The sequence below is a fragment of the Odontesthes bonariensis genome, chromosome 11 (assembly GCF_027942865.1).
Source record: "Odontesthes bonariensis isolate fOdoBon6 chromosome 11, fOdoBon6.hap1, whole genome shotgun sequence".
Taxonomy (NCBI): Eukaryota; Metazoa; Chordata; class Actinopteri; order Atheriniformes; family Atherinopsidae; genus Odontesthes; species Odontesthes bonariensis.
In genome coordinates, this window is record NC_134516.1 from 15,661,577 (window position 1) to 15,688,106 (window position 26,530).

Genomic DNA, 26,530 nt, shown 5'->3' on the forward strand with positions numbered 1-26,530 from the left:
GCTCTACGAGGGAGATGCGTCAAAAACACTCTCATGATTAAAAAAAATGCACACGCATGTCCAGGCAACACGAAGTTCACCACTCCATCAGTTGCACAGCAACACCAAATAAAACAACACCTCTGTCCTCTTGTTGAATTGAGCTTCTAATGACTTATCTTGTTTAACGTCAGCAATTCAATTTATCCACTTCACCGCTGTGCCACACGCCCTATTCAGTGTGAGCCGTTTTGCTACAGTCTGGTAGTTGAGCTGGTCTGTCCTGACAGATGAGTGTTGTTGGCTGTATCGCCCTTATGTGTCTCATTTCCTGTGCACTGTTGCAGACTGACTGATGAGATAAGAGTCCTGTAGCAATGTCTGTGAATCTCAGAGCAACTAACAACCTGATGAGCAGCGGCTTTAGAGCTGCGATTAAGTCAAGGACAGGGATGTGGGGTTGGAGGGACTTGGCGCACTCAGGTAAATCTGGGCCTGACAGAGTGGAACAGGTACTGCATAAGCTGCATAAGAGATTGAACTTGAACCGAGAGGGCCAGCATTATTCAAAGTTCTGCCGGCCAACAAAGTGTCGGGAATGACGCAGTGTAAAAATCCGTATTGCGTTTTCAGATTTGCCCGTTTTTCCAGAACATTTTACTGTTGCTAGGAGACGCCGTAACCCTCGGACACATCTGGTCAGCTGTTAGTACAAGTTGTTGACAAGAGCCCGGGCATCCGCAGCAGCACGGTATTGTTTACAAAATGAAAACTGTCTATAGACTGAATGTCAATCACTTTTCCGGTTGCAGGAAGCGTGCAGGTAGTGTGGGGCTGATGTGGGAGTAGCAGGTGTTTCTCGCACTGCTTAAAGGCGTATGAAGTTTGGAAAAACTAAAGGCATAAAAGAAATTAGTGTAAGCGAATAATCCTGGCCTAAAGGAAGCATTAGCTAACTGATTTATGAGGAGATAAATAACTACCGCAACCCTCCAGAATGGAAATATCATAGCTGGAATTTCTGGCTCCTCTTTCTTAGTTCTTTAGCCTTGACTCATCTCCCCCATGGGACCTCAGCGATGGAATGACATTCATCTTGGAACAAGCCAGCAGTATCACTCCTTATCTTATGTCCCAACTCGTCTCTTTAATAAATACACCCTTTTTCCCTTCTTTTGCACTATTCCTCTACCTTCCTCCAGATTATATTCCCATCTGCTTTTAAGGTTCAGGCAGGGAAGAAGCACAGAAATTCAGACAGATATAACACATTACAAATATATGACATTGCTTTAGAGTTTACACGATTTACATTTAGACTTAAAAACATTTATGTTCAATGAGTGATAGTTTTATAGGCAGGTGCAATGAAATAAAGTCTGGACAGTGCATATTATCTAACATTTCTCATCAGCAATGTTGTGATGTGAGGAGCTAAACAAATAAAAAAGTCAAAGAGTAAAAAGACATTTGGCCAAAAAAAGTTAAATTTGGCCAATGTCTAGACAGAAATGACAAATTGGCCAAAATACATTGACTACATCTATTTAGTCCCAGAAACTTTAACAATCAAAAGGTCAAATTTGGAGCTGTAATAATTAGGTGATAAGTCAATAGACAGAAAATCTGCTCCTCTTTTAATGTCACAGTCATTTTTTTATTGCTTTTTTATTTTTGCGAATTGGAGTTCGGGTCAGTGAAAAGCAAAAACGGTGTCCCAACAATTGAAGTTATATTTTATTACCTTCAATTCAAATGTCATATCGTACGTGTCTGGCCAGTTTCATTCCTATTCCCACATATACCTGCGAGAAACGCATGTTCGTACAGCTTTTTGGCGTGCGATTTGAAAAAAGGAAAATATTTGCATTTTCTTTGTAACGTCATTCTCACGATGTCGAGTTTTACCTCGCGTAGCAGTTAACTGTGCCGGAGTGACAAATGCTGATAAGCTACTGTGGAGATACGAGGTGCTTGAGTTTTACAGTCATCACACATTTGCAGTTTTACAATTCCAGTCCAAATCCATTTCTCGGTTCATTTCAAATTAGACATCCTTTTGCCACCCTCTTGTTTAGTTGAAAGTAGCACATTCAGTTTTCAATTAAAAAAGCAAAACACTTTCTTTCTTTTTTTTTCCTAATGTTCTAATCATGTAGAATATATGTGACGTTTAACGCTGCCGCACACACACATTCACATACGCACCGGGGATAAACGTTATTGAGGCAGACTTGACACTCTCCTTCTTAAGTGGCTTGTACTGTAGCTACACAATTACCTCCGCTGTTATCATTAATCAGATTGTGACAAGCCATTTCCAGATATTGCCACATTGAGTCAGGTCTCGTGGATGGTAGCTGAGCCCGAGGCAGGCCACAGAGCTTTATTTACTTTAGAAGTAAGCGCTGCGTTTTCTTATATCCCTGCAAGCACAGCCACCAGTGGTTGTCATTTTAGCCTGTGTATGCAATAAAGAGCCCACTGCCATGTTCATCTCCCGTGAATGTGATTACAGCTATTGATCGATAGACAAAGACACGATGCTGCTGGATGTCACCTTAGGAGAGCGTGTGTGTGGTGTGCATGTGAGGGTTACACAGGATGAAAGTGGGATGCAAAAAGATGGGAGGGGATGTGTATGTGCGTCCATATGCCGGTGTCCATGCATGCACGCTCATGTTGAGGGTGTGTGTGCGTGTGCATGTTAAACCCCGATCCACTGTGGTAATGTGAGATCAGACGTAACCTGTTAGCCGGAGCCTTACATCTGCTGTCAGCCACTCGCTCTAACTCCGTTAAGGACGTTATTGATTGCTCATTATTACCCCGTTCCCTGAAAGATGAGCGTCCCCTATGATCACATTAAATCTCTCCCTTGTCCAATTCTCCTGAGATGCCTTCTGCTCATCGGTGCCCATCAAATTTCTCCTCCGAGATCTGATATCAAGCAGCTTGAAGTTCTTTATTGCCTCTGGTTCTCTTTGCGTCTTTTTCTTTTCTTTTCTTGTAATTTTTTTCTTTGTCAAATCCCCTTTTTTTTTTTCCAACCAGACACGGTTTGGCTAATTGATGTCTTTTGTGTGTGTGTGTGTGTGTAATGGAAATCAGCAAACACGGAGGAGCAACATTTGAAATGATTTGTTTTCTTTTTATTTGCGCTCAGGTTTTCATGTTTGCCGTCTGATCCGCGTTTATTGACTTGATAGCCAACAAGAATGGCTGACAAGAAAAGTCAAAATATGTACTTTACATTTCCGAGTCGGGCTATTTTGGCTCTGCTATGTTTTATTTAACCGCAGCCCAAGATTGTGCAGGGGTTGTCTTAAAACTCTCATGTCAAACTTGGAGCCTAATTCAAAACCTACAAATTTGCTTTTGCTGTCCTATTCCTCCATTAACCTCTCTTTTAAGTTTCATGCCCTTTCTCGTGCCTCAGGTTGTCATTTTTGCTGACGATAAACAGTTGTTGAAGGTGTCACGCGTCCGCCAGCCCCTGTAAAGTTCGGGACTGTTGAAATCCAGCCCTCAGTGAGAGGCCATCTCATCGGCCCCCGCCGTCCCCATGAATAATGCAGAGCTATCGACTGTGTCAGTTGAGCGCGAGGAGACACGGCGGCAGCCATGCTTTATATTCAGCTGCCGAAGCTGACTGGATGCCCTCACTTTGAGACAAACTGCTGGCAGACTGCTCGGACTTGAACAGACAGGACCTGAATCTGCTCATATGAGATGAGATGAGCGCCGGTGTTGCTGTGGAGGTAGTGTGTGTCCCAAGGAAGCTCAAGTTTGTTTTCACATGGTCTCACAGGCAGAAATGTATGTTCGTAAATTTGTAAACTTGTATTCACAAACATATATATATATATATATATATACATACATATGTATATATTTATGTGATGTCTATATTATTTCTGTGGTGTGTATACAAGGATTATAAATGTATGTGCATGCGTCCTCCAGCCAGCTGCTGCAGAGAGATCTAGTGAGAATCTCCTGCCCCCTCGACACGACCAGTTCAGTCTCAATGCCACCGATCGATGGTTGTATTGATCTGCTGTTTGACTGTTTAGACAACCTGTGTGAATTCCAGCATAATGTGAGGCACAGTGGATTTAAAGATGCATGTGCGGTCTTCACTAACTTGTGTCCTCATACCTTCATACCTTGAGCGTTTTCTCTCCCCAATTCCCTGAGCTCAGCTTTTAAACACACACACAGGTTAGCTCAAACAGAGACTAGGCAGGTGTTGGACGAGCGTGACAGGCTGTTGAGGCGCGTGGGCAGGAGCTCATAGCAGCAATCGGTGGAGTTTTTAACTCCAACTCCCAAACCTTAGCCAACATGTCTTCCCATTCCCCTCTCACCTTCTCCTGTCAGTCAGAGCTATGTGCCACATACTCTGCTTTGAAGGTGTGTCATAAAGATGAATGACTAAAGTTTACTCCAAACTCATAGTTGTCAGAGAAGTGGGCAAATCACATGCTAATTGAATGGCATTTTAAAATACAGGAAAGCTGTGACATTTAACCTGCCTTGAAATATATCAGATTGACTCAAATTTCATATTTCCAGAAAATTAACAGAAGAACGTGCATGTAATATGGATTTTTCCATTAAGTTGGTGTGTTAATATTCAAAGATGGAGACAGCTATGAATACACTGTAGAAGAAGAAGGCACAGCAAGTTGATGCAACTACAAGTCTGCGACTGCGTTTGAATTGTCCACTTTTGTCCAACTTTTCATTGACTATATACTGCACGAGAAATCTGCCAAGTTGTACAGTGAGAGGAGTGGATCTACATCGGTTTATCTGGGTTATTATGCATTGTGGCCTGGAGTCAGCAGCAATGGAGCTGACGACGTACGCTAGCACTAGTTAGCGCTAACATTTGCAGCTTGTTTAAAATGCTCCGAGAACAAAAAACTGTGTTTTTATTTTGTCTGTCTCAGCCACAGCATTTGAGAAATTCTTATTAAATTATATATATTTTGGGTTGAGTCAGTGAGTCACCACTTCAGCCAAGGACCAAATTTCTCAAATGTGTGGCAAGAATTTATTTTGTTTGTTTTTATTTCATAAAAAAAAAAAAATTAAAAAAAATACATAAACAGGTGGATAATTAAACTAAATCTGCCTCAGATGAAGCCATGGAAGACGCGAGTTGGCTGATCTTTGCCAGAATCCGTATGAAGTGAGTGGGATTTTACACTTCAAACATGCACTGTGAAGGATCCTGCAAGTTCACTGGCTGGGGGTAGAGGTTACCCCAACCGGGTTATCTCCAGCAATTCACACACGCCACACGAGCACGTGTGCACCGCTCAGGGCGGGCGTTAATCTCCACCAACTGCTGTTGAACTCTAGTCTTGTTTGCTTGCCAAGTGTCTATTCAAACAAGTTGTTAAGGCTTTAAAATCTTTTTTTTTTAATTTTTTATTAGCTTAAGTGACAAAAAGATCAGTTTTTATTCCACTGCTTTAAGTGCTCGGACTTGTCGGTTATTTAGGCATAAGAGGATTTCTAAAACCTAAAATTAAATGAAATTTTTGTGAAAAGTGCAGGTTTTTTTCTTAAGTGCAATTATTATTTGGCAAAGAGTAAGCCTACTTTTGTTAGAGGTAGCAAAACTATGGAGCTGTGGTCCAGTCTGCTGAATGGCTGAGTGCCCCCCCCCCCCCCCCCCTTACACACACACACACAAAAAAAACAAGCAGTGAGACACACGCAGCTCGGTGCAGACAGACATAAATGCATCCACAGATGGTGGCACTCCGGCAGTCACTCCTGGGCTGTCTGTCTACGTGCCAGCGATGATAACGCATACACATGCACACATGCACACACAAATACACAGCCTGGCGGCAACAAACCCAGCAATGCATCATTGAGCATCGGCTGGTTTTTCTCTAACTGCTGAGGGGAAATCAGTGTGGTGTTAAGTAACCATTCATGTGGAGCCGAGACCACACACAAACATACATCGCACCTACACTTCTAAAAATACATATACCGCTCCAGAATGAAATGATATGATTGAATAATATGAAAGTTTTCCCACAAACACGACTTGTGCTTACGCAGGCTACTTCTCCATGAGTGATCATTGATATGCTAATGCAGCTCTAGTGTCACTATTTCACTCCAATGACAAATATTTCTTGTACGCTTTGAAACTCTTATTCCAAATGTGATATATTCATTTGTTGATGCATTGTTAATGTTTCCACTCTGGCTCAGAGTATGCTGTGTAGGTAATCGCCCACTCCGGGGCTGCTGCACCGCTGTTTGTGATGTGGATCTTTCTGAGGATTGTATTTGAATAATGAGGGAGGCTGGAGCGTTCTCTTGTGCCGAGTGTCTCAGCGCCGCCGCAGTAAATGACCTCTGAATAGTTGTTTTGGATTAGCCATCAAAGTCTTCTCTCGAAGTGGCAAATAGATAGGTACTTCCAGAAATGAGTCACTTGAAAATGATCATTGCCGCCGTTGCCGTATAAGATAATGGATAACCATTACACTCCATTTTCCCCAGCTCCTCACCCACACAACGCCTGCTCTTGAAATATGATGCATCCACTGTGCTTAGTGAGCACTTAATGTCCAAAAGCACCGTGTTTGTTGAGATTTACAACTGCGCCGGTTGGAGGGGGGGAAGAAAGAGTGCGTCGTTGGCATATAATGCTGTTCACTCAATAATTATCTCATTTTATTTACGAAGACAGACAGCTTTAGACGAGGTTAGAGGCTTCCTCTCTATTATCTCCACCTGCCACCCCTCTACTGCAAACCCCTCCCTCCCCCTCCCCGCCTGACCCTGAATGACGTCCCTCATGTCGAGGACTTTCCAAAGTTTCCACAGAGGAGGAAGGGGGGCTGCGGGGGCACCGCTTGTGTGGAAAGAGCATAGGGAAGGGAGAAAAGATGACAAAATTACACCACGGCTCTCTTGAATTGGAGGCCGGATCGATGTCATTTCTGAAAGGATTAGACCTCCTCTCAGAAATCTATTTTAATTACTGAACACACAGGTAAACAAAGTGGTGGTGGTTCACAGGATGGATCCGGGCGTCAGAGGAGTATTGATAGCACGTGGCCCCGCGTTAACCTCAGGGCCGCTTCGAAAGATCCTGCTGGCTTCACCTCAGTTGGAAGTAGCAGAGAGTTGTTTGCTGGGAATGCCGATGTAGCTGTCGAAGTGTTCCCGCTGTCACCAGAGAAAGACACGAAGATGCAGGTCGAACTGACACCAGTGTCAGAGGGTGCAAGCCTCACAAGTCATTTACTCTGTTACTTACTTGAAAAAGTAAACTGCTGTGTTTGTCTGTTAATCTTTTTTATTCTCGATTATTTCCTTTTTGCCAACCCGGGTTTGTCTTTACAAGTTGTCCATCGTTGTTTTAACTTTTAAGTCCTTCTTTGGGTTTGGACTCATAAGTTAACAGTGTTTTTACTAACATTATACAATTGCTAATACACAACTATTATTTTTTTCTTTTATTTAAGCAAAATTAAGCCACAATTAGAAGCTATATAAGTGGCCCTCGTTGGTAAAGTAAGACTGTAGCTGCAGGGAAACTACGCCTGTGCATCATAAAGGTGTCTTTTTTAGTTTCTGCTCTTTTTCTTTCTTCAGTTGTTGTTGCACGACACTCTGGCTCAAATAAAGCGTCTTTCAGTTGTTCTTTAACCCACATGCCAGTGCAACCCTAACTCTAACCGTGACTTTAAATCAGTTGTAAAATAACAGCATAAAAATCACTAAAATACCATACCTTGTCCAGGAGAATGCACATCAGCAACATTAGAAACAGCATTACACGTGTAGAGAACAGTGATCGCCTACATGCGTGGGAGCTGTGTGCCTTTTTCTTTGGCATCCATGCTGATCTGAGCCACAGTGTGCCACATTCATGCTCTTCACGGCGCTCTGACCTTGTGACCTCTTACACGCTATATAACACCGGTATCATCAAAATGATCTTGAGATGGTGCATTATAGACACATCTTATTTATTCCATTTTCATTGGCTCTCTGAACTCAATTACTGCTAAATACACAAAAAATGATAAACACATCTCTTAAACGGATACAAAAACCACAAGCGCAGCTCACTGCACGTTGTCATTCATTACTTGTTAGCAAGTACTTTATAGAGACAACTTTTTATATAAAAAACAGCAGTAATAGTTACTTAAGATGTTACGTAAAGACCTATTAATGTCAAAAACATCGGTAAGCCTTAATTTAAGCCTTATTGCTAGATTAATACCAAGGACTTTTATCAAGGTTTGCGGTTTTTTTATGTTTGTGTATCAGCAAACGGTACAATAGATTATTTATTGACATAATTAAGAGTCAATTAGCTCCTCATAAATTGGTTGCAGTGTTCACCTCATTGTGTGAGTTACGGAGGGATTTTATTCAGAAACGAGGGATTTTAGTTTTGCGTCATGAGTGATTACAAATAGGTATTTATTTACTTTTAAAAGTCATTTATAAATGCTTATATATGTCCTTGATATGTCTTTTTCCTTTAACTAATCATAAATAGCTCATTAAAGCTTCACTTATAAGTACGATTGAGTGGGAACACACAACTCAATTGACTTAATGAAGCCATTAGCAGCTGATTTTATCTTTGTAAGTGTATTTGTTTGTTAAAGCTTTACACCTTGGCAGTAGGCTATTGCCTAGCTCATTGGACAAGTTTTTTCCTTTCTTACTGCACCAACGTGTCATTGAGTGTAAGTCACACACAACTTTTTTTTTTTTTTTTACCTTACTGATGATGTGTCCATGGGCTTTGGCTGGCTTGTGAAAGGTTTGCTTTTTCTGAGTGATGAAAGAGGAGCTGCGGAGATGCTGCTGGGGTCGTGACACTGTTAGAGCACAGTGGTGGTGAGAGTCTTTACAGATGTTTTGTTCGCCAGATAAGAATAATCTGTTTGCCTCAGCGGGCCTGATGTTTCTATGAGCGTCCTGCTTGTGTCTGTCTTCATTCTTGCCCGTGTGACCGCGCGTGTGTTTGTGCAGGGCTGTGTTTGAGGAAGAAACCCTGTGTGGAGCCGGGTGATTAGGCACGCTGCGCTAGTCACAGGAAATGGAGTATCTGACGGACAGGCCGAGTGCATTATAGATGAATGCCATGCGTTAGTGGCTCAGAGCCCCCACCGAATATCTCTCAATTTCCTTTCTGAATGACAAAAGGAGCCACGCACAATTTCCTTGATCCGGAGCATTTGTTTAACTGCGCCCTACCCATTTAACCCACCCATTCAATAGTCTGTCTAGCAAAAGGAAATTTAGACAGTGTCAATTTATACAGCTCTAAGGAAGATCTGATACTCTTAGTCATGGGTGCCGGTGACAAGCCTCTGGAATTTATTTCAAGATTTCCTCAGCTCAAGTCTGATTTCTGCCGGCTAAATTTAGAGTTCTCATTAAACACACATTAAAAATAAGCATTTTTAAAGCTTATAAAGCTTCCCCATAGCTCGATGAAGCCAAAGCTAAATATCTGCTCCGCAAACATTTCAAAGTTTGATAGTTAAAGCAAACTTATCGTGAGGTCAAGGATCACCGATTACAATGAATATTTGATTTTATTTTCTCTCTCTCTCTCTCTCTCTCTCTCTTTTTTTTTTTAAAAGCTGCTGTCATTTGTCAAACACTCTTATATCGCAGCTCTGAGCTGTCATCGCTGCAGCAATCTCTCCCTCCCCCTTTACTGTCTTTGAGTTAGTGACAGCTCATCTCTCCTGGTCACTGCTCGCTGTCTAGACTTTGAACTCCCTGTGTTTACTCCCTTTTCTGTTGTTGTTGTTGTCGTTTGTCGTTGCTTTGCAACAGACTAGTCGTTGCAGCGGCAGGCTGTGGCTGAGCTCGAATGGGAGGCTTCAAAGATGGGAATCCGGGTTATTTTTCAGAGGAATGTGTCTGGCGCAGAGTGCAGTTTTATGGGCTGTCACGGTGGATAAAAATGGAGTTTAGTTGTTCTGTTCTAAACAAATAAAGGTTGTTAATATTGACATCTCTGTCACTTTCTGGCCTGCAGTTGTTGCTCCAGACAGGACACAGGTACTCAGTTTTGATTGTCGTGTGTGTCTGTGTGTGTGAGTGACACAAGCTCATGACTAATTTGATAATTAATTGCCTTTTGGAGGACCTAATCACATTATTCGACTCTCTACCGCAGGTTGCGTGCCAGTACAATGTAGCCCGTGGCTTAGTCACAGTGTGCCGGACTCATTAACAAGGCAGTCCGGAGGTTGTCAAACACACACAAAGCCTCTGCGCTTGAGAATACACACCCACACACACCCACACAAACACACACCCTCACGTCATTAAATGAAAGCTACATACTGTATGCTGCCTATTGAGGTGTCGTGATTGAGAGGTTAAGAGATGCCCTCTGGTGTATTTGATAAGGATTTGAATAACTGGCTGGTTAGATTTCCCAGGTGGTGTGTGAAAACAGGTCTCTCTTGATGAAGTTATCGCTTGTCACGCAGCTCCTTCTCCTCCTCCTCCTCCTCCTCCTCCTCCTCCAACGCTCACTCGGAGACGCCAGGGCACACGATTGTTTATTTTTGAAGGTCTCCTCGCGTCAGTTTATGTTATAAAGACAAAGAAGGCAGTCAGGCCAGGCTGGCATGTCAGCCAGGCAGCGCGTGTGCCGACATCTCTTTCTTTTTTTTCTCCACACACTCACACGTACGACTTAATTATGACGTTACCAAAATGGGCAGTTTGCTCTGACACCCCGCTTGCAGAATCACACAGCAGACAGACTTAAAAGAGCTCATTAGCTCTCTCTAAAGAGCTGTTTACTGCATATACACACACGCGTGGTAATAGGCAGCTCTGTTGATGCAGATGGACGCCAAACATAATGAGAATGATTAGGCTTCTCAATGTGGAGGCTTGGAGGAGAAAGGGGGAAAAAATACTGGCAGACTTGATGCTTCAGAAGGTGGAGAAAATTTCTGTTGGATGTTGAGTGAACGACCATGCTGCCTGCCTTTTTTTTCTTCCTCTGAAACGCACGCATCCCTTGCTTTTTCTTTTTTTTCTCCCAAAATCTCCTGCATTACTGCATGTGTCCGCTTGTAATTCACTCGGGTGCAGGCGACTGCTGAATGATGGCAAATACAAATACATTGCAAATTTCCTCCTTAAACACTTTGCTGAAATTGACTGTTTTGTTAAATTGCTATATCCAAATGAAATAATAGAAAAATAAAACAAGAAATTAAAAAAAAAAAAAAATTGAGAAGTGAATGCAAATAACTCAGCTACTTTAAATCTGGTCAATGCGTCCATCTTCAGGACCTACATGTAACCCAGTAATCATGATCTAGGCCCCTCATTGCCATATTAAAGCTCAAATTTGGCTCTGCAAGCAACATTCTTTGTGTAGTGTAAAAAGGCGAAGGGCCTTGACAGTTTCTGCGAACGAAAGGGTGGATGCATTGACCGATTTTGATCCACGTCTTTGAATCTGTTGACAATCATTTCCGTGACTTTTTCCAATGACTTTCAAGGTTGTACAAGGCAAGCAAAAGACTGAAGTAAGCTCCCCACACACCCAGCCTTAACCCCCCCCCCTCATGAAGTGACATTGCTTTGCTCATTGCCCCTAGTTTACATCACATTGAATTAGAGGCTACACCCCTGAATAATACCAAAGTCAATCCTCCTCCATCTCTTCCATATGTTCTGGAGAAGGAGCAGCGAGTTCAAAGCGCTCAGTTCAAAGCATCTGTCCTCATTTGAATAACGTAGAGTAATCGCTATTACCTTATTTAAATACTGCAAGATATCATTTGGCCTTCATTTGCATTGCTAGGGTAATCACTGCGTCTCTGTATTAACCTCATTATAGAAGAGATGAAAGCCTTGATGGATCCTGACACACTCTTTTATATATGTTATCTTTATTAATGATAGAATTAGAAAGATTTGTGTTATTTTTAAAACATTGCTCATAATGGAGTTTGATGGAGTGTCAAAGCAAGCGGAAGGAATACTGCGCCTTAGGAAGCACGTGTTACTCTCGTTTCCCTGCTATCTTTCCACCTTCGTCACAATCCCCCTTCTTTCTCTTTTTTTCCTTATCAAACCTCTCCCCAGCCTTACTTGTTCTTTTTCCTTCTCCATCCAATTGCCTCTTGTATATATGCAGGGGAACATTCAGCTGAACGCATCGTGTTTTCACTTGTTTGCAAGCCAAGCGTATGTATCCTTTAAACACCGTGGGACACTTTGCAAATCTTCAACAATACTCAGTTCAACACTTATCTCAAGCTTAAAGGTGTGCAAGATTAAGCACCTCCTCCCAGACTGTGGTGGTTCAAGCGCTGTGTTTACAGGGCTCCCAGCACGAGTCGCAGAACAAAGCAGAAGACCTTATTTCCCTATTGATTCACAGCGGTTTTGTTCTAAAGCACAAAAGGACAAATCCACACCTCTGCGTGACTCCTCACAATCCCCTTTCTCCGTTAATGGCTTTACTGAGCAGATCGGTGAACTCATTGACGTGTCATTCAGCCATACTTGAGTGACACGACGGCTTGATGGTGGAATGACAGGTGAATGGAAATGTAGGGGAAGAAAGATCCGGCGTAATAAGTAAATAGCTGATATTAATCTTGATTTATGCTTAGACTTATATAATTTAACTTGGATGCAAGACCTTAGGTGGGTTTCCTTCATGAACAGTGAAATCCAGCTCGCTGAGGCCTGGGAAATATGGCCAAGAAATTATATTCCGACACTTTGATTCAGAATGGTCTCAGACTGCGTCTGCACCTGTCCTTTTTAATCAAGTTTACTGTTATAATGTTGATAATGGTACATAAAACACCATGCATTTTACCCATTGTCACCCAGTGTCGGCAGTTAACATCTGTTAGCCTTTCTGCTCCCACATACTGTATTTCAATACAGCTGAATTCCCATTAAAGCTGCTCTGATTACACTTTTTTCTGTTTCTCTTATTAGACAGAGCAGCTGTTAAAACCAGGCCGCAGTTTCTCATCTTACTAATGAGAAAAATCTGATAAAATCACCTTTTGACAACGTCTGTGTTTTGATTTCGGTTGTACGTACATGTTAAATGATTCGGAAAATATCAGTTCGTGCGTTACTCACAGGCCGGGTGCTCTGCAGGGTAGTGAGAGTTAATGTTGTGGGGAGGATTTATTTTCTAATACGTCACTACTTTTCATGCCATTTGGTGACAAAGTTGAGGCGAAATTCGTACACTGGTCGCCTTTACAAAGGTAAAAGGTAGCGTCAGATTATCTGGGTGTGAACGGGATTGATTTTATATATGGTTTGATGATAATGCTGAAATTAAAGAGAGCCCTGTGGTGAGTTGTCAGAACATCTGTGGTTTGAGCCCACAATCAGAGTAAATGTTACCATGACTGGGTGATGTAAGCCAATTGGACCAATTCCTACCTTAAACTTTAATGAGCTGAAATCTTCCTTGTGTCTCATAGGAGCAAGACTTAATTAAAAATGAGTTTATGAAGCCTTTTTGTATTCTAATTTTAACACAGTTAATGTAATTTCCAGAAACGTATGTCCTTTCCATTTTGGAGTTCAGAGCCACATGTAGGTATTAGTGAAGCAGAGAAGGCAAGCTCTCCAAAAAAAAAGGCCGGACATGTGCCGAATGGCCAAAGTTGTTCATCTCTTTGGTAACCAGAGGATTTTCAAGGTTTGGAAGGAAGTTGTGACTGCAATTTTACTCAAAGAAGTTGTGGAAAGCAAAGGAAATCTGAAAAGATGTTTGCAACCTGTGTATGTTGTGGTACCGTAAGAGTATTTAAGACACAAGAGAGTACACTTAGAGATAGATTTTATTGTTTTCAGCTTTGTATAACTGCATCTACACTGGCTCAGACTGCTTTGCAGACCAGAGGCATGTGTCACTTGGTTTTACCCTTGTCAGATTTTGTTGTCCACATGCACGTGGGTGCACCCATTTTAAGCTTGACACCCCAAACATCATAAATCCAAATCTAACCCCGTGCTGCACCGTGCGTAAATGTATCCTGTTCATATGCGTTTGTCCATCTTATATATATACAAATTAGATTTAAATGCAAGGTAATTCACTGTTACCTTGTTCAGAAAAGGTGGTAAATATTAGTTTGTTTGAATTCTGGTATAAATTAGCACAATCGTATCAGATTTTCATGGCGAAAGGATTTCAAAATCACAATATTGAAAATTTGGGAAACAATGCCATCAGTTGATTTAATCATTTACTATGAGAGTTAAGAGAGTGTAGAGTTGTTAAACATGACGCTATTGCAGTCTGCAAAAGCAAATGAAAGTAGAATTCTAATTTATGTCGCACGAAAAGCCAAACAAATCAACTACAAAACAGAAGACCCACAAGGCTCAGTCTTTGAACCAGTGCTAACTGAGTCACAATCGCTCGTGTGAGGCATATTTAGGAACAACTGCTCTCATGAGTTCTTTAAACCTTATTGGCCTCCCTACAATTCTCAAGGGCATCATATCCTCAGCTGTGAAGTAGGTCAAAGATTTATTGATGGCTTCATCCTGTCTTGCACTATCCATGTCTGCCTTTCTTTTCTTATTCATTGTTTCAAACCGCTTCGACCGACCCGCATGCCTGGCTCCCCTCTCACTTCTTTCGACGTTACCTAATAAAAACTTAATAGAGAAAAAAATACCGTCCAATCAAATATCGTGACAACTCGGCTTTCACAAAACAATCATGACTTCAATGTGTAGTAGTACTACACAGTGTAGTAGGAGTGCAATGTTTCAGCCTCTGTAACCAAAGATTAACGATCAAGAGGCCATAACCTGAAGTTGAATATTTTAGCCAGTTTATCTTCGCAGTGAAGCAAAGTGGGACTTTCAAAAACACACTGCCATAACCTTACCTCATGGTGAAAAGGCAATGGCACCCTGGGGCCACCCTGGGGCCCCACTTGTGCACTTAACTAGACTACCAAGGCGCCTGAAAACACACCCTGGCTGCAGTTGAAATGGCCCCCAAATGCAGTATCTCTTGATACTGGATTTGTTGTTCTTATTCTCCTCTCGTCAGTGTGTGATACAAAAAAAATTTTTTTTCACTGATATATCACAGTTTGTAAAGAGTTACATTTTAGCTCAAGCTGTAGCTATCTCCTCTGTTAGCTTTCACTTGATACAAGCTCTCATACACTAGTAGGTCAGTCCCAAAATGTTTGGGAGCCTTGGTGGTGGTTATCTTCATATATTTTCTGCATTACCATTTGCGGTGGCGTTCCTGGGCATTCTCCTTCAGTTTTGCCATTTCTCAGGACATCAGAGAAATCTATCCGTTTCCATCAGTCCCGTTCCTACATCATCCTCGTGTGTGTGCGTGTGTGTGTGTGTGTGTGTGTTTGGACACACTCAGCTGGGAAATTGTTTTGTGCCAGGTAGAGGGTGGAGATTAGTCATCAGCAATATTAGCATAACAATTGATAACACAACACGTTGGGAATTGCATTGAATACATAAGTAGGAAAAGGTGTGGGGTATATTAACAGAAACTTTAACGAACGTTATGGCACGTCTTGGTAAGTCCAGATATCTTTCTCGTCTAGCTGAAACTTCTAATTTCCTACTGCCAGTAAACAGCTGTGATACACCAAGACTGATCTTTCTTTTCTGAGAGTAGCTAATAATATTTGTGTTGATGCCATTGCATAACGTCTTGTTTTTTATTTCACGATCTGTTGGGATTTGTGTGGCCATGTACATGAAATTTTGAAAAAAAAAAGCACACTCACATCGATGCAGATTTGGATGTCGATAACCATAGCAACGCTCTTGGCACCGAAGCGCACTGGTCAGGCCTTTTTTTCTGCAACTAGGACTGCAGAAATAACTACTTTACCAAACACTAATTGCAGCTTGCGTGGCTGTACAAAGCTCTAAAGACACCACGATTTAAGCATCAGCTCTTGCCTGTTGTTACGCAAATTTAAGATGAATTATGCATTGGTGTGTTTTTGCGTTGTAGAACAGTAGTCAGATTCTTTCCCCACCTCAGTTTTGACCAAATCACTGTGTTTAGTCTTTTAGTTTAGCTTAAAGGGCCCATCATGGAGCGGATAATGCCACTTATCTTCCATTTAGGATCTCTCATGTTCACAATTTCACCTGTAAAGTGAGCAAATAAAGGAAAGATCTTCAACTGTGTGATTGCTGTACTATTACATTATTTCTGTTTAATTGCACGGGTCCTGCTCTGGACGAATTGATTGAACAATCGGTTAAAGGCAGAGGTGAAGGGCACAGTCACGTACTTCTTGCTCAGAAGTGGCTGATTTCAAAATGGAAGGTTGCTGAGTCCTCCTTTAAAAGACATGTGAAAGGTGGATATTTCTGCAGCTTTCTGAGTCGCTCTGTGGATTGACACTGCATCGAGTGAAGCTGCTTCACAGCCTGTTTGGCTGCAGAGAGGGGAGCAGCTGTAGGAAGACCTGCAGTTATAGCTCCTGAATCAGAAGGGGAATATACTGTTGAGTGGAGAGAGAAATACTACATTTACTGATGTTGAGGACGCGGCCAAAGCTGGCCAAGTGTCCTCTCTCTACAGCCATGTATTATTTAGTAGTGCATAAAACGATAGTGCTGAAACAATAGAGATTTCATGTGCACCACCAAACCAACATTTAGCTTCTGTCTATGAATCAGACATGAGACTAAAGCTTGTTGCTGAGAGCGGCCTTTCACTGTTTGGTATTTTTTTGATGATCCTGCTGTATTAAGGATTGATTGGTTTATAGCATTGGCTTATTGGCAGAATGCTGATTAATGTGCTATTATTTTGTCCAGTTTTCTAAATTGTAATGCTTTCCCTCCAATTACTGCCCTTTAGTGGCGCTGCTTCTCCTTTTTATATTCTCAATATTAAAGGAGCCTCCCAGCTAATACGGAACTTTCCTCGGCACTGCTCTTTGTCTGAAGCATTGCTTTCTCGCTACACTGGGAGGGTGACGGGCTTGCCAGCCCCTGCAAGACTCCCCTCAGCTAAAATGTTGTAAATTAACACATTTAGCAGATCGCCATTCTGCTAATTAGCCACGGGTGTCTGTCGAGAGATGGCTTGAGAGGCGAATCAGAGAGGAAATAGGAGTCTGGGGATTCCCCCCTCCCTGCCTGTGTTGTTACCAAACAAACACAAGGCCTTGGATAAGAGAGCAAGACAGTGTTAACGTGTAGGTTCCTGCATGCTTTTTTTTTCCCCCGGTGTACGTGTTTGCGGTAGCATAAATGGATGGGAGGAAAGAGAGATTTGCTCCTTCGTGAATGGATTTCATTGGACATGTCTGCTTTACTCACACAACAGCGAAAACACACGCATAACCCAATTCAGAAGTGGGGATTGCTCACCAGACCCCCAGCTGTGGGTCGCTGCATCCAACTGCTGCCAGTCAATAAGTCAGAGGAAGCAGCCTAAATGACACCGATATTATCCTTTATTTGTGTGCACTAAGTCAAATCAAACAGAGTTCAATCTGCCGTGCGGCTGCTGTGATTACACCCCGTCCAGCCTTTGATAGCACCGGGGCTTTGATAGTGAGACAACGATGGAGTTGCTGTGAGACTGTCAGTGTTTGCAGATGGCATTGGCTGGGATTAAAGGAAACAGTGGCTCTCTAGCCTCCCGAGGCAATAAAGGGGAGAGCCAGGTGAGTGTGCCTGAGATGAGATGGAGCAAGGAAGGAGGGAAGGGGAGGAGGCGAAGCGAGCACGGGCGGAGTAAATAAGAGGAGGGGTGGAGGCAGAGAAGGGGAATGAGAAGAGGAGATATATATCGAAATAGATTGAGCCAGAATAAAAAGAGGTGAGGAGAAATAAAGACGGCTGCAGGAAGAGGGAGGTGGAAAATGGAAGGCAAAAGAAAAACAAAGAGCAGAGAGGCTGAGAGAGAAGACAAGGCGGCAGGGACGCATGAAGAAGAGAGGCAGACGGGGAAGAGAATGGCAGAGAGAGGAGGTCAAGGTGGAGCTGTGCAGACAGGAACTAAGCTCGAGACACAATGTGTTGTAATTCATAGCTCGCCACAGCTCCTGTGTGCGTGCCTGTGTTTGTCCGTCTGGGTCAGTGCATGTGAGTGTGTGTCTGTGCGTGTGCACTACAGCACGCCTGAGTGCAGGCAAAGATAGTTTTTTTTTTTTCTAAACGCCTGTGTGTATGAGCACAGGTTTGTGTGTGTGTGTGTGTGTGTTTGTGTGTGTGTGTGTTAGTTGAATGAAAGCACGAGCACAATGAGCAGAGGGGGGTGGATGTGTGCGTGTGCTGCTTTGTGGCACTGTGAGGTGCATTTTCAAACCCATCTCCAGCCACCTCAGATGAGCTGGGGATTATAGAGTGACCCTCAATGCCTCTGTCTTATTGGTCTGGCCAGGGTGCATTAGGCTGCTGTAACCAGCCATCCCACTGTCCTTCTGTACTGCACTATACCTGCTGATGCTCTCTGAGTCCTCATAGAATGAAGAAATTAACAATTCATTTGCAGTTGCACACAAATACACAAAATATCCCAAATAAGCCTCTAGATAAATATCACCTTTTTAATTCACCACCCTCCTTTTTTAGGTTATTTGAAGGTGTTGTCATATTAATTATTGCCAAAATGATCTTATTATGCCTATGTGTTAATGTTTGTGTCTCTGTGTAATGTTTCCCGCAGGCCTAAAGATGCAGTGGACCCCCGAGCACAGCCAGTGGGCCGAACAGCATTTCGACATCTCCTCCACCACGCGCTCACCAGCACACAAGGCTGAGGCCTACAGGACGGTGCCTGGCCACCTGCAACGTTCCGCCGCCTACCAGTACGCCTGGGCCAATGACGACATCTCTGCCCTCACCGCCTCCAACCTACTCAAGAAGTATGCTGAAAAGTATTCTGGCATTCTTGAGATGCCGGGCTCGTATTCCGAGGCGCCCGGTGTCCCCGGAGTGATGAACGGACGGAAAGGTGAATCGGAGCCCTGGCAGGATGGGGTCTACCCCATGAGCTGCGTCCCAGAGGGAGTTTCCATCAGAAAGGGAGGCGTGGCGGCAGCTTCAGAAGTGGTGTCTGGCATGTGCAGCTCCCCGGGCCTGGCCTCCAGCACACTGAGTGAGCCCAGCTACTCTAGCAGCAGCTGTGGGAGCCATGCAGCCACAGCCCTCCACTCTTCCTCCATGCCCTCTCAGGAATATGGCCCCACGTACAGTGGCTCATACCTGCACAGTAGTTACAGCTCCCAGTCTACCCCAGCCCCAGCACTTCCCTCCCCACTGCACAGCTCTGGGCTCCTGCAGCCCCCTCCTCCTCCCTCCCATCCCACTTTGGTCCCAGCTTACAATGGAGGCTCCCCGAACTTGTCTAGTTATAATTACCCCCCAGCAGGCTACCCAGCTCAGAGCTCAGTCGGACCAGGATACAGCCCTGGAGGAGCACCCCCCCCTTCATCATACCTCCCCTCAGGCATTGCTGCACCTACACCGCTTCCCCCCTCTTCTGCTTTACCTGGATACCCATACCAGAGCCACAATTTGACCCCAATCGCCCCTACGCCTCTCAACAGTAGTTCCTCCAACACACTGAAAAGGAAGGCATTCTACATGGCAGGTCAAGGAGAGATGGACTCTTACGGCAACTTTGGCTATGCCCAGGCACGGAGCACAGCAGAGAGTCCCATGTACAGGGTAGCAGACAGCAGCAGTGCAAATGGAGGCAACAGCACCAATGGTGGTGGATTTGACAGGAATGCTGAGAAGTCGTCTTTACCTTTTAATCCTCAGAAGCAGTCCACTATGCCGTCAGAGCAGAGGAAGTATGGCAGTCAGGCAACAGGGGGACCACTGACTCCACCGACCTACGTCTCCTCCACCCTGGTGGGCTCCCGCTCAGCAGACTCTCTTGCCAGTTTCACCTCCCCCTCCCTAAGTGAGCAAGGTGCTGACGATCACCGTCTCCACCTCTCCCATTCAGCACAAGGGTCTACCTCCTCCTCATCTACTTCCTCCTCCCGACTTGCTGAAGAGCAGCTGAAAACCTGTGACCCTCACCTCCTGGAAATGGTGACTTCGGAAATCGTTCAGCAGGGTCCACCGGTGGATTGGAATGACATTGCGGGTCTAGAACTGGCCAAGGCTACCCTGAAGGAGGAGGTTCTGTGGCCCATTCTGCGTCCAGACATGTTCAGCAGTTTGGGACCAGCCCCACGCTGTGTGTTGCTGTTTGGCCCCAGGGGCAGTGGCAGGACGTTGCTTGGCCGCTGTCTGGCCAGTCAACTGGGCGCGCCATTTCTCCAGCTAAGCGGTTCCACTCTGGCCACCAAGTGGCTTGCTGATGGAGGAGAAATTATCCGAGCATCATTCCTGGTGGCGCGTTGTAGGCAGCCTGCAGTACTCTTCATTAGTGAGGTTGACATGCTCCTGTCAGCCCACCTCAGTGAAGAAAGCCCCATCAACCAGCTGAAGGGGGAGCTGCTTGCCCAGTTGGACTCCCTTCTTATTGGTTCAGGTGAAGATGGAAGCAACCAAGTGTTGGTGGTTTGCTCTACAAGTAGACCCCAGGACATGGACGAAGGCCTGCGCAGGTACTTTGCTCACAGGGTACTGGTACCCCTGCCGGATAGCGCAGCCCGACACCAGATCATGAACCAGGTCCTGGCCCAATCTCAGCACAAATACTGCTTGAGTGAGGAGGAGCTGTCACTGCTGGTCCAGCGTACTGAGGGTTTCTCTGGACTGGATCTGGCCAGACTCTGCCAGGAAGCCCTCATTGGTCTCTTACACGTCTCTGCGCAGGGCATGGACATGTCGAGTATGATGCCAAGGGGTCAGATCAGGCCCCTAACCTACCAGGACATTGAAAGTGTCTGCTGTAAATTCCAAGCCAGTATATCGCAGAAAGAGATTGACACTTACACTGAGTGGAACAAAATGTTCGGCTGCAGTCAGTGAAAAAATAGAAACCGCCCTTGAGAAAAAGAGGCTTCCACAATTCCTCCCCTCAGGGCAAAAGCATTGTGCTGGAGGGAAAGGCATGCAGCGGGCCAACACGTGCCCACTGTGTACTCACAAGTAGGATTTTGATGCACCTAGAAACCTGGTCTGATGAGACAACTGGCAGTTTTGCAGTAAATGAGCAAGAGTTTTGATCTGAATGCTTGACACTCCAGAAAGCCAGCATTGTTTACACATTGCAAGCAAGTCGGCTTCACAAGAAATGCCCCAGTGTCTATGTATATATTGTTATGTTGTTGTTCTTGAGATTTAGTTGGCTATCCAAGTGCCTGAAGTGGTGCTTTCTGATTTTTCTTAATTTGCCTCACAATCTACATTCATGGCATGAGCTGATGATTATTAAGAGCTTTAAAACTTCAGCGGTGAGTCTGAAAAACACAGATTGACAATTGCCAACGGTGGGTGTTAATCAACCTTCATTGTCTCGCTGGGAGCAGTAATCCATCGGGGTGTTGGTACTCTGGGCCCCGTCTTGCATTCATCTCCTCTCATCCTGTGTCTGCAAAACAAGCAAACGTGACAAACAAACAACACTCAGGAAAGCGTTTGTAAATTGTACAGTACCTCAAGATATCTTGATGTAAAGCACTAAGATCAGAGAGGAGAATCTGGCAGTGCTAGGTGTACCTCAAATGGCTAGGATTGATAGCAAAGAGACAATGAATGTACAAGATGTGTTCCCAATCGATGGAACACGATCTATTGTGGGAGTAAAATAATTTTTCTTTTCTTTTTCAAGACAGCAGGTGCTTTAGTTGCCTGTCTCCACTTGACCAGTCCTGAAACTTATTTCCATTGCTCCTCAAAAAAAAAATGTAACACCATGTTGTTGCCCAACTTGTTTTTTTTGTGTTTTTTAGAGACGGGCAGGTGTTGGGGTGGTGGGTGTTGTACATTTATAAAAACAACCATAATCGACATTGTTTATATGACATTATCTAGGTTACATGGTCAGGCTGCATGAAAGCTCCATCAGTTTATCAGCTGCCGATTCTCTAATTGTTCTGCAAACTGTCCACTTACTTATCATGTTTGTGAGGTGTTCTTTGATACGAATTCATTTCATTTAAGGAATCATTCTGCATATTTGGCAAAAAAAATTAAAAATCAACATTTACAAAAGAAGCTCAAGCTAATAACATTAGTCTCCTTATGCCAGGATAAAAATATTTATTTGCTTAGTCCATACAAATAACTTAATGTAACACTAGAGATTTTGACAAATGTTTGCTCTTTCCATCCCCCTACAGTTGTGGGATATAACCCCATTGTCATGAAAACAAATCTTGGTGTGAGCCCTGCAAAATGTACAGCCAAACGCAGGAATTTGTTGACTGTGAGGCCACAAAGGCGCCATCAAAAACCTAAACAGTTTTAAGGCTCACAAACGTCTCTAGTGTTGCTTTAATGTTTCCAGAGAGTCAGCTAACAGGCTCATTTTAGCCTTACATTGAACAGTGTCCAAAAGCAGTGTGCACCTGACTCTCTACAAGAAAGGAAATAATCACGTCTCAAAATGTCACTTTTTTTTTTCCTAAATCACCAGATCAAAGATTGCTTCCGTTGTCTCTTTGTGAAGCAAAATGATATTTCACTTGATGTCATTTTCTTTAGCTCACTTGGTCGGATGAAGCGACTATTAGGTGTCTTTGTAGTTTAAAGTCCAACTGAAGTCTCCTTTAGTCATCCCCTCTTGCTACTAAAATCGGGGCAGGCTCACGATAACTGTATGATTAAAAGGGGAGATAAGGCGAGTTTGGCTGCAGTCTTATTAATGTCCCTAAAAATTAGCTGAATTTTAATGTGGAGAGCTGGACTGCACTGAGTTGGAAGATTGAAAAAAATTTTAAAAAAAAACATGGCTCAAATGGTTTCCGTTTAAAATTATATGTTTGCAACTATGATATTGATAAGTTTTTGGCTTTCTTGAAACATGATAGCGGTAATTTTGACCGCAAAACCCTATATTGGTGAGCTGTTTGTCAAAGTATTCGATCTGCTGCACTCGGTAATGTTATAGTTATGCACGCAAGCCATGGACAACCTGCTGTGAATTTAACTGCAGTAAAATACACAAGTGCAGACCAGATGCACCAGATAATTACTAAGATAAACACTTGACATTGCTTTAAGTAACACAGGCCATCTTCTGTTTCGCTGTCGACAGTTACCCAGCTAAAGCTGTTTTTACACATCAGCACCAGAGGTTTTCAGGAAAATATCCCAAACAATTTGGTCTGGACTTCTTCTATAGTTACGGTTTGTGCATAGACCTCACAGTGGGAGATTCTCTTCAAGGCGTGAGGGTGAGCGTCTGTTTCGACCGCCGAGGGTGCACAGACATGCAAAAAAGTACAACGTGGAGACGTCACCGCCTTTAGTTTCTGGCACATCGAGAGTGGAGGACGAGGTAGTAGGAATTGAATGACCATATGTGACCATATCCAAGTTCACAAATCAGAGCAAAGCAACAGGCAGTTCAGCAGTGAAGAAAATCAAGCAGCAACTCTTACCAGCAGGCACACTCACTCATTAACTAACTAGTAAATGCTCTGAAAAATTAGCCACTACACTGTACTTCGGACTGTCTTGGCCGCTGATCTTTTGGACGTATTACCAGGGCGCTATTGGGGAAATTTCAGCAAGAAGTCGGCATGTCGGAGCCAAAGTGCATGTAAATAGTTACAAATCTTTGTAAGAAAACACAGCTGAGATTTACCTAGACTCAACCAAAATTGGGGGTGACTACTGGACATGAATTTTACAGAGTAAAAGGCAAAACAGTGATCTCAGTTGGACTTTAAGTTGATAGATACCACATTATAGATGGGAATACAGATTTACAGAATCCCCTTGTTACCAACATTAATTATCTACATAATGGAATACCACTGCTGTTATTTAAACCATTGTTTGTCATTATTTCAGTCGTTCATTCAATGCAGAACTCGTGTAAAAAGAAGAAAATCAATACAGGTGACAGGTCATTCCATAATACCCATTCTGACTGACTGACTCTGTAATGCAATTAGTGTTACTGTTGTCATGGCCGTGACATGGTCCAACCAGCGGCCCTGCACAGTACATAATCAGCAAAAGGGCAAATTGGGTTGCAATCAGAGAAGTGATTATAATCAAGGGTGTTTAATCCAAGATGTCCACCACAGAAAAATGAATCCAATTTAAAACTTTGTCAATCTCTTTTTTTGTCTGTAACATTAAGCCATTTCACACCGTGAGTTACACAGATTGCATGATGCAAATAATCCAAGTCCAGTTGAGTTCATACTTGGTAATGTGAGTGGGGAACTTGGCACCACTCTTTAAGGTCCATCAACACTGTTGTTTGTTGCTCATTGTGTAACATTGGAATGTATTTTTGTCGCTTCCTCGTCACTGTATGAAGCTGTGCTTTAGCTCTACTGTTGTGGCATGGGAGTACTTAAAATAAGTTATTGCACCTGCACTAGTGCATTTTTGTGTGTACTCTTGATTTGTTGCAATGTCTCAATGTCATTGGCGGCACTTTGTTGTTTTGGGTGTTTAACCGAACCCAAAAAATATGAGAATGGAAGCCGGGTTTTTTTATATGTGGCTACAGACGGGCCCCACTCTGTACTGCTGCCTCATGAGCACCATGAGTGCAGCCCCTGATGTGGAGGGGGGGGGGGGATGCTGAGCATCAGCAAAACTGACGGGAAGGAGAGATGGGCAGGCAGCGTAGCAGCAGCACAAGGGGGAAAGCAGAGTAGTCCGTCAGAAAACAACACTCAAAACAGTCTGTGCCAGAATTCCTTTTGTCAGCAAATCCTCTGGAGAGAGGGAGTCTCTTTGGACAAAAAAGAAAAAAAAAAACTACTAATGCACTTCAGAGCACACAACAGCAGCACAGGCGTTTCTTCTCTCCCCTCTTTCTGCACAGCCGACCAACAAAGCACTTGAAACACACCGGTCACTGCTACGCTTTGTTTGCAACGTGTTACGTGGTCCTCTGTTTGTGTCTTGCTCTCTCTCGACATGATGTGCAAATTTATGCTCTTTTAAAAAAAAAACACCATTTTTTTTCCTTAAATCTTTCTTTCGAATTGAGTTACTTTAAGCATTTCTACCTCATGGCTACAAAACAATTGTGGTATTTGATTTCTGTGTTTCCAAATGTCAGACATTTGTCAAAAATACGAAGAAAAAAGAAAAAGAAAAAAAATCCAAATGACGAAGAAGAGGAGAGAACAACACCGTGAAGTTTTGCGCAGTCTACCTCAGACGACTGTACTTACTTAAACATATAGCTGATGGTGCAACGGCAGGCTGAATCATAGCCTAGAGTGTACTGTATGTGCGTGTCACTGTTTAGTGGGATCCGAGCTATTTGCGAAATACACACATACATATTGGTGATGACACTGACATCAGAAACGCTCTCACAAGCAATTTGTGGGGAGTGAACAGAAGGGGTCAACTTACAGGTGACCTGGAAATGTATAATCCAATACATTTGCTTTAATCTTTTGTGAACTACTGTGGTTGTGTGCGTGTGAATGTGTATATATGTGGGCACACTCCTCTTTTCTTTTTTTTTTTTATTTAGTGTGTTGAATTTTATAAAATGTTAGTATATATAACACACTTGCACAACTTTAAACCAGAGTGTAACGTGTTTCTGTTGTACATATCTATACATACAATACAAATGCACCACTTGTTTATATGTGTGAATATGTTGCCATACTTGCAGTCAACTTAAATGTATTTTCATGTAATCTGAGGTACAAGCAGCAACAAACGAGTCATTAAAGACATTTTCTTGGAAGATTATATCTTGATCATGTCATTTCTTTTTTTCCCAAGCAACTTGGCGCATTGATGCTGTAAGGGATGAGTTTGGGGAGAGGGAAGATTTAACGACGGAAGTTATCTATCTATACAATGGAAAAATAAATGTATTGTGTTGCCAAAATATAGCCAAGCTGATAAATCGCCTTAATGAGCCTTGTGTTCGTCACCCTTGTGTGCAATTATAAAATCATCCATGTTACGCAGGAGCCAACGCTGTCGCTTCTCTCATTAAAATGTAACAATTCATTTCTCTTGCTGTGCTAAGAGTGGCAAGACCAAAACATTAAAGCATTAATTATATTTCTCCATCACAAAGAATTTGGATTATGCGAGCAGTCTTAATGAAAATGATGTGCATTTGCCCGCTACATTTCCTATGTATCATTATATAGATGGTGGTGAGGTGTGGGAAGCTGGCGTATAGCCTCTGTAATTATCTGTGAAAACTGAGTCGCTTCACAAGAGGTTAGAGTGCATCAGGGGCTGCCGTTTTCTTTATTTTCCCACTTTGAAATATGCTATAGCGATCAGAAATAATTTAAGACAAGCTTTTATTCCTATCAGGTACAGAATAAAGTTAGCTTTTCAAGCAGACTTAATGAGAACCAGCGCGGAGAAATGTGGCCACTTTAGCTTTCCTTTCTTTTGCCGT

The 26,530-nt window shown here is 43.2% G+C and overlaps 1 protein-coding gene across 3 annotated transcripts in view; it reads left to right on the forward strand.

The window, feature by feature from the left end:
- LOC142391694 (fidgetin-like) overlaps window positions 1–25,857 on the forward strand; it is a 36,851-nt gene extending 10,994 nt beyond the window's left edge. For all 3 annotated transcript variants that reach the window (XM_075477674.1, XM_075477675.1, XM_075477676.1), the window contains exon 3: window positions 18,713–25,857. In XM_075477674.1, the coding sequence (XP_075333789.1) occupies window positions 18,713–20,979 (2,267 nt within the window). In that variant the 3' untranslated portion in view covers window positions 20,980–25,857. The remainder of the gene's footprint in view (window positions 1–18,712) is intronic.
- The last annotated feature ends 673 nt before the right edge of the window (window positions 25,858–26,530 follow it).